General features: G+C 39.3%; 1 protein-coding gene across 2 annotated transcripts in view; it reads right to left on the reverse strand.

Moving 5' to 3' along the window:
• The window catches only part of Vps54 (VPS54 subunit of GARP complex), a 77,633-nt gene that overhangs the window by 9,542 nt on the left and 59,102 nt on the right, over nt 1–8,989 (reverse strand). For both annotated transcript variants that reach the window (XM_021210944.2, XM_021210945.2), the window contains exons 13-17: nt 5,760–5,889; nt 4,960–5,141; nt 4,483–4,595; nt 2,878–2,941; nt 745–850 (exon numbers count right to left, since the gene is read on the reverse strand). In XM_021210944.2, coding sequence (XP_021066603.1) covers nt 745–850; nt 2,878–2,941; nt 4,483–4,595; nt 4,960–5,141; nt 5,760–5,889 — 595 coding nt within the window. The remainder of the gene's footprint in view (nt 1–744; nt 851–2,877; nt 2,942–4,482; nt 4,596–4,959; nt 5,142–5,759; nt 5,890–8,989) is intronic.

Below are 8,989 nucleotides of genomic sequence, written 5' to 3' on the forward strand. Positions count from 1 at the left end.
GAGTGTGGATGAGCGGGCACTGGTGCTGTGACCTCTTGGTGGGGGAGTGTGGATGAGCGGGCACTGGTGCTGTGACCTCTTGGGCTCCTTTCCCTCTGTTGGTTTGCTGTCCAGCTTCAGGGTGGTGGCCTCTGTCCTATCTTATTACATCTATTTTGTACATTTTGCTGTTCTCTCTCAGAAGCCTATTCTTTTCTAAGGAGAGACAGAAAGGGAATGGATAGGATGGGAAGAGAGGTGGGGAGGAACTGGGAAGAGGAGAGGGAGGGGAAACTGTAATCATCATATTAAGTGAGAAAAATACATTGTAATACAGCAAGGGGTAGGTAAAAAGCCTTACTATCATAGCACATAAAAACATTATTACAAAATAGCCAAAATCATCACCATTTCACTTCCCATTAATGGTTCTGGAAAGCTGACATCGTAGCAGATAAAGTCTTGGGATGTGCAGAGCATGCATGTGAAAGCAGCATTCCTGCTCCTGACCTGAGTGGTCTCATGCTCAGCACCTATCCCCAGCACTATTTGCAGCTCTAAGGATGTTAGGCCCTGTGAGCACACATGAGCACAAACAAGCATGTGTGCACCTCACACCTATGCACACACTGAATGTGGAGTGGACAGCGCATGATCAGTATCACAAAACCCCTACCCTAAAAATACCATGGTTAAGTGTCTCCCAAGTTAAGGATTATTTAGACTCCAGCTGCTTCTCAGATACATGGGTAAAGCTGTACACACCTTCAGCAAATCTGTCAGACGAGTGAGCATGTCAGTAGTGACGGAGGGGATGTTATCCACACACTGGCAATATTCAAGAATGATTCTTATTAACAGCAAAACAGTTCTAGAAGAAAAGGATAACCCTCAGACACTCATAAATAGTCAAACAACCAGTTGAAAACATCTATGGAGACACACCAATCTTGGTAGTTGTATAACTTCAGAGTCAGCTAAGAGACTGATAGTGAATTTGTTCTCAAACTCTGTGCTGTAGAAACACCATTCTGTTGTTGTTTTTAAAGATTTATTTATTTTTATTATATGTGTATAGGTATTTTGAGTGTGTATGTATATGTCTGTGCACCATATGTGTGCAGTGCCCAAGGAGGCCAGAAGACAGTTTTGGATCCCCTGGAGTTTAACTGGAGTTAAAAATAATTGCTGGCCACCAGGGGTGGCTGGGAACCAAACTTGGGTTCTCCACAAGAAAAAAAAGGGTTCTTTACTGATGAGAAATCCTGTCATTCCCTCGACATGGCACTTTTAAGCAAGTCTCTACTGTACAGCAAGTACTCCAATCTGGAGACAAATCAGAGACAGTGAGAAGAGGACCAGCCAGTGGGACTGGTTGCTCGCATAAACTTTAGTCTACGATTATGGCTCTTAAATTAATGAAAGGAGCTTAGCCTAGATTTTCTTAGTAAGATGAAAAGAATCTATAATGTTTTAAGGAGATCATAACATCCTAGGAGTTTACAGAGTGGTCACAAAAGGTTTTCCAAAAGTGATCAATTATGAGTTTAATAGCAGGACATGTCACAAATAGAGAAGTCACATTATTGCAGGTTAAGTATAACTGTAGTTAAGGGAGGAAAGAATGACTTACGATAAAATACTTAAATTAACTCAGCTGTTCTGAAATGAGAAAGCCATATTAAATGTTTTCTAAAACTCAGTAGGATATTAAAAACTAAAATTCAAGAGAAGCATCGGGCCTTTTAAACTCATCTTGGAAGTCAGCGTAGGCGCCATACCTAGTTCAGAGTCTACCCTGAATGGCAGCATATCCTTTAATGAGTCCACTGCATATCATTTAAACTCTTCCCTCAGAAGAAGCACTAATTCCCCTTTGGCCAGGAAGTTTAGTCTTTTTTGGTGACAGTCTCTTTTCTTAAAGAACCAGGAAAGCTAGTTTCCAAGGGGGACCAACCATTTTTATCAAGTGCACGAAATGTAGCTGAATAACCAATCAATAAAGACAGAAATTGCACTTCAATTAGAGGAGTGAGATTACAGGGGGTTCAACAGCTTTGCCCACCTGAGAGAAGCAAAGATTCCAGAGAATGAAAAGGAGTGTTGCTGTTAAATATATACGTTCTAGTAACTTCAAAGTGACTGGGCAAAAGCCTCCAGCTTCTGAAAACAGTAAGTCAGTAACCCCTTCACCTCTGCAGACCTCAGAGTTCTACCAGGAAAACATGTACAGAGAGAGACACTTGTACCCTACTACACCATCATGACAAGGTACGACTTTCCTTTTGGAGGGGGGCAGCTATTTCAGAAACAGTGAAAAGAAGCAAAAACAATATTTAAGCTATTCAGTGCTTTAAAGAGAATGGAGTACTTAAAATGTCATAAAGGGTATGCAGTACAGATGATGGTATATTTCCAGGTAACTTGAATTATAGATGTATTTATTCAAAAAAGAGAAAAAGATCTATTGGGTCCAATGATAATGGTGAACTATGCTAAATGATACATAATTAGATACAAATGAACAGCAATAATTTTATAAATGTAACTGATTACTACTGTCCATAAGTAAAACTACTGTGCTATCCTATACACTGGTAAAGTTGTAGAGAAAAAAGCAGCAAGAGACTGGGGTGGTAATAATGGTACCAAGCAGTTACTACATGGGCCGCGGGCTGCCTCACACATTTCCTATTACACGGGAGAACCGGGGCCTTCCTTTCTGTGAAGCTAGTGGAGTCTGATGGATAAACAATACTACAAAATAGTGTAAACTAAAAGAAAAATTGTAACATTTCCCTAAATATTTCACAGCTTTTAACATTGTCATTCCAAGATTAGCAATTCACTCCAAGGGAGAACTAGAAGATGAGCTTCAAAGAGAAATGTGTTACTCACCCAACAACTGCATACTGGTGTCCCTCAACAATAAGAACATCAGCTGGCTTCCTTTCTTCTGTAACTAGCAAACAAAGCAAACAAGAAAGATAGGAAACAAGATGAAAAAAATCACTAGAGAGAAAAATTAAAAGGGTAGTTCCTGTTTAGACCCTAGAACTAGCTAATTTTTGAAACAAGTATCGACTGTGCCTTAGGAAGTTGTATGACACTGTGAAAGAAGTACACTGGGCTTAGTTAGACGTAGATCTGGGTCCCACTACTGCAAGTACTGGCTGTATCAATGTAAGTTCTTCGCAGTTAAAATTATCTGTCTCTCAGTCATTGAATGATAGGAATAATGATTATACACTTCCTGTCTACTGGGCCTGGTACACAGTAAATTAGTAAGTCATGTTTTTTAAGTTAGAATTAATTTAGTTGAGCTGGAGAGATGGCTCAGCAGTTAACACTGGTTACTTTTCCAGAGGTCCTGAGTTCAATTCTCAGTAACCACATGGTAGCTCACAACCATCTGAAAAGGGATCTGATGCCCTCTTCTGGCATGCATGCGTACATACAGGCAGAACACTCATAAAATTAAACAAAATACATAAAAAAATAAATTTTAAAAATGAAAAAAGAATTAGCAAAGAACTAGCATTGTACCTGGCTACTTTTCATTATTAACATTATCCCTTAAAGATTTAAATACAGTAATTTACAGCATGAGATATCTCTTATCACTATGAGACAAAATTCAGCATATTGAGGTAAAAAGAAAAATAGATTAGATCACTGTCCTGGAGCAGCCAAATGAATTAGCTTAACAAAGGCGTGTCTGTTTCTGACACTGGGAGTACTTGCTCCCCCTTTTCTTTCATGCAAACAAAGTTAAATTCTAATTACTATTCAACCTGGATGTCTATTTGTTTTGTGACAGGAAGCATTCTTTTTTTTTTTTTTTTTGGTTTTTCGAGACAGGGTTTCTCTGTATAGCCTGGCTGTCCTGGAACTCACTTTGTAGACCAGGTTGGCCTCGAACTCAGAAATCCGCCTGCCTCTGCCTCCCAAGTGCTGGGATCAAAGATGTGCGCCACCACGGCCCAGCTGACAGGAAACTTCTTAATTAACTCTCTATTGTGCACAGATAAGCAGAGCAGATAAGAAAAAGATCCTGTTGTCACTCTGCCTGAATCGGAGTCCCAGTTCTGCAACTCAACTACTTACATAACTGTGTAGGGCTCAAGTGTCTGCGTTTGTTAAAAGCCTAGTGTGAGGACCATCAGTGACATAACACCTGTAAATGACTTAGAATATCAATGCCTACCAGCAAGCAATTGCTCATTATTACATGTCAAGTAGCCTTCACTTCCTGGTGCCCAGATCAGTCTCTAGTGAGTCTGTGAGACATGGATGGGGCATGGCACCCTAACAGGGTTCTGACAGCATACAGCAAGGCAGGAAAAAACACAAGGTTAAAGCAATCACTCTATAACTTTAATCGAAAACCTATTTTGTTTGCACAATGTAGAATGTAGAATGTAGGCTGTGCAGGGACAGAGGTATGCCCTCGTCGTCATCAATATACAGTGGGAGGAACCATGTGTGACAAACTACACATACCCGCTGGCTTTTTTTCAGGTAAAGCAATCTTTCCATCCGCTATAGAATCAACAAGATCCTGAAATTCTGCGGGAACATCAGCCTGCTTCCAACGCTCATTGTCTAAGAGGAGGCTGTTCAAAAGGAAAGGAAAGAATGGTGAACTTTAACAGGCACATCTCAGAATCAGTCCTTAGCTAAAAGGAACAGAATAGACTGGACCCACCCACTAACAGAAGAAACAGGTGTTTTGTCTCTTAGCCTAACCAAAATCAGCTAAGAAAACCAATTTGTCAACCCTGAGTGAGAAAGAGACATTCAGTGAGGATCAACTGATAAAGACTTCAACAAAGATAAAGTCTAATTCCATCAGAATCTAAGAAATTCAATCTTACTTCCTTCCCCATTCGGAGGAATTCTGCCTGCGGTCAAGTCCGTTTACCCTTTACCACAGCTGCTCTGCAGAGAAAAGCAAAGCAGAGAAGGTACCGGTGCTACCTGAGCTTGGTCCGCCTCTCTTCATGAAACCTGTTCACAAACTTATTTGCTTGGCTCTGAAGGGCCCCAAGTAGTGATGTGCTCTTCCTCCCACAGATCTGCTCAGTGTCCACTATGAACGTCTCCATTAATCTCGACAGTGCTATGAATTCCGTGGAATTCAATTTTTCAAGAAAACCATCCTAAGTTTTAAAAACATCACATCATGACAAAAGTTAGTATTACACAAAAGATGTATGAGCTATAAAACTGACACAGCTTAGTAACTGCTAATGTTATTCTTATTTTCCTAGTATGTTAGTTGTATCATATTAGTTATATTTATGATTTAAAACATTTATACTTTAGCTGAAATTTCCTAATACTTCAGAATCCAAAACTTGGAACATACAGAGCTGAAGATTCCTATAGTTGGTTATCACTTTATAACACAGTAACTCAAATATATTCAAGTTACACCTTTTTGTTTATGTGTGTATGTAAGCCAGCATATTAGATTCAAATTAATTATTATGGTATTATATTTTTTTCTTTTTTATGGTATTATATTTTTAAGTAAGCCTTTTAAATAAACAGTTAATTGGAAAAGGATGGTTTTATAATTTTCTATTTCTATTTTCTAATTATTTGACATATCAGCAGCTCCTTAGAAGACCACAGCAGTAATACCATCAATTTTCCAAGTGTTAAGATGGTTAAGACTGTGACAGAACATAGGTACAGTTACATATAACTTAGATCTCTAAAGTAACACTTTGTATATACAGAAAAATCACCAAGACTATATGAAAATAAAATACCTTTGCTCTTGACATGAGAAATTTGACAGCTCGATCGTGGCATACATCTGAAGCATTACACAATAACTCCTGGATGTTACTTGCTAGTTTTCCTAGCTCCAAGTCAGTTAACCTCATGTCTTCACTGACTCTGAAGATGAGACAATGAGATTTAATCAGGAAACACAGTATTCTCCACATGTGATGTATCAAAGAGGGGGACAAAGATAGAGAATTCACATTTGTGGAAAAAATTCTGGGCTAGCTATTGTACATTTTTAATAAGTTTTAATGGTGTTCAAGGTAACATTTCAGAGGCCTAACTTTGTTACTGTACTGTCCTACCACTTAACTCACCCCTCCAGCTGCAGTCTGCAGCCATTACAGCAGAGGAGCCATGTCTGGCTGAGGTGATGTGGCAGCTGTGCAGGAGCAGCTCTGCGATGCCATGAGAGGAACATGCTAGGACGGCCAGTGAGGAGGGAGGGCATCCAGAGCAAGCAGATTCTTTCTTCCTGTGACTGTAAGTTACTTAGTGGCAGAGGACTTACTGAACTTAAGTGCTTAGCACTGGAAAGACAGAGCCCTTAAGGAAGCTGTATTAAACAGCTGTGTTTATTAAACACAGGGGAAATGCAATATTTCTCTATTTTTAAATATTTCCATTCAAGAAGCATATTATAAAGACCACAGAGCTTGGCAGTGGTGGCATGTGCCTTTAATCCCAGCACTCAAGAGGCAGAGGTAGGCAGATCTCTGAGTTCAAAGACAGCCTAGTATACAAAGCGAGTTCCAGGACAGCCAAGGCTATACAGAGAAACCCTGTCTAAATAAACAAAAATAATAAATAAATAAATGCCACTTATTCTATGCCAACAATCCTTTAGCATCATCATAAGCCAAGTTAAGTGCCTGTCATTTATAGCCCTTTCAATGGAATAAAACAATTTTCAAAGTTATTATTAGTCTCTGATTTTTATTACTGGGTTATGATATTGAAGAAACTATTATCCCTCAAAATTATATCACTAAACCTATTTACTAGTGTCTTAGAATAAGCAGGGTTAATAGTCCTAAGGTATTCTCAAAACAATCTTGTATAATTCTACTGAGGCAGGTGGACTGTGGCCCTTAGTAGTTTAAATATCAACCCACAACTGTAATAGTAAGAGGGAAAGACCAAAATCTAGAATTGGTCTCTAATTCATTAAACTTCCTCTGTTCCATAATTTCAGGGATTGGGGGTGGGGGGACAGATGTAGTGGGTACAAATGGAGCTAGAGCACAACCTTTGGTTTCCTTCCTCAGGGACCATTTACCTTGTTTATGACACAGGGCCTCACACTAGCTCAGCAAGTAGGCTAGGCAAGCTGGCTAGTCATTTCCATGTCTCTGCCTGCTCAGAACTGGGATTTCAAGAGCACACCACCACAACCAGCTTATGACCTGTGTTCAGGTGTAAAACTTAGGTCCTCTTTTTGCTCACCTGAGTTTCCTCTCCAATGCTCAAAACAGTTATTTCTATAAAAACAGTCTGGTACTAATGCCAACTCCAACAAAAAATGCTCACTTAGATGTTCAAATTTACTACTGAAATGAGGTCTTATTTTCTAAGGATTACTAAAAATTTGCCATGTAACAGAATCACTAAGAAATTTAAACCCTTAGTCATATGCTACTAACTCACAAAGACATAAACAGAAAACAGTAAATAAAAGGTTTTTAAATACTGCAGTGGCCTAACCAAAAGTGTAAGTGTTCTTAGATCTTGTTTAATTAGCTGTAATTTTTCTTTAGAAAAGATCTTTGAGTTTAATTGCTTTTAACTTCCCTGTCATCTCCGAGTTGAGTGGCTTCAGGTACTGGTGTATAAGCTGAACATAAGCAGAACCATCAACAGTGCCTATGTTTCATCTTGTGGTAACATGTAATGAAGGAACGCCAGAGAAGATTCTAAAGTGACAGACAATGAGGACAGGAAATATACCCACAAAAACAACTGTGATGCAGGCTTAAGACTGTCAAATGTCACGGCAAGCTGCTATGCCTTCAATACTTCTTCTCTCCCCTGACACAGTGACGGCTTTAGCTGCACAAGTATCTTTGACAGACAGGCAACTAGCTAAAGACTCTAGTTCTCAAGCTCTTTTACAGAGCGGGTCATACATCACATCCTAGCCTCGGCTGTGGAAATGACAGTAAAAAGTACAAATTCTAGACCATGTTCTTAAAAGACAAGAGCAAGATGGAGAGTGAAGCTAGGCCTCTCTCATGCCAGATCAGTTCTCTCCTACTGCAGTGAGCATGGTGCTTTATCACAGAATAAGAAACGTAATGACTACACACTTATCTGAGTATCTGGTTTATAGCGACAGCGGCACTACATACAGAACAGTAAGGGAGATGACATCTTAACTAAATGAGCTAAGGATTATCTAGGTACAGGAGGAAAAGGAAGAAAATTTTTCATGATATAAAAAAATTACAGAGAAACTGTCAATCTAATTGTCAAAGGGACATATTTAAAATTAATAGCCTTTTATAACCAAAAAGACCTTAACTAGAGAGTGAGGTAGGAATTCACAAAGTGGTAGATGATTTTGCAATATGGTTGGAGAGCAGACATGTGCTTACACAAGCAACTCCAGGAAATCATTAAGAAGGGGGGGGGGAGGGATAAGCAAAGACCTTCTATATGCACTTGCCAGGAGAAGCTATCAAAAGGGACAGTGAGTATACAAAAAGGTGTTCTCCTACCAATTACCAGGACAAAACTAAAACTTCTACACTTGCAACCTAGACTCGGAAACAGCCAACATGTAGAAGACCACCAAATGGGGAGAGTGAGGAGAGTGAATGAAGATGTGAGACAATAGAACTCTTCCTGACAGGACTCTAAGTAATAAGCAAATGCACATGAGGCTAAAAAAAACCAGAGAACCTTCCCCCTTCTGCTTTTACAAGGCAGACTGGATGTGTCTAGGGCCTTCCCTTCCGTCGTCTTTTCCTCTTGAATTATAACCTTAACTGAGAATGCCCAGTAGTGTGTATTTTAAAGTGAACAGGCTCAGAAATGTGCCTGCCCCAAGGTGTATTCCCATATGAATATGTGTAGTCTTTACTCTACCCAATTCATTCTATGAAGCCACAATTACTCTGATCCCTAAACCACACAAAGATCCAACAAAGAAAGAGAACTTCAGACCAATTTCCCTTATGAATATCAATGCAAAAATACTCAATAAAATCCT

This window comes from Mus pahari, chromosome 13 (assembly GCF_900095145.1).
Source record: "Mus pahari chromosome 13, PAHARI_EIJ_v1.1, whole genome shotgun sequence".
NCBI classification, from domain to species: Eukaryota; Metazoa; Chordata; class Mammalia; order Rodentia; family Muridae; genus Mus; species Mus pahari.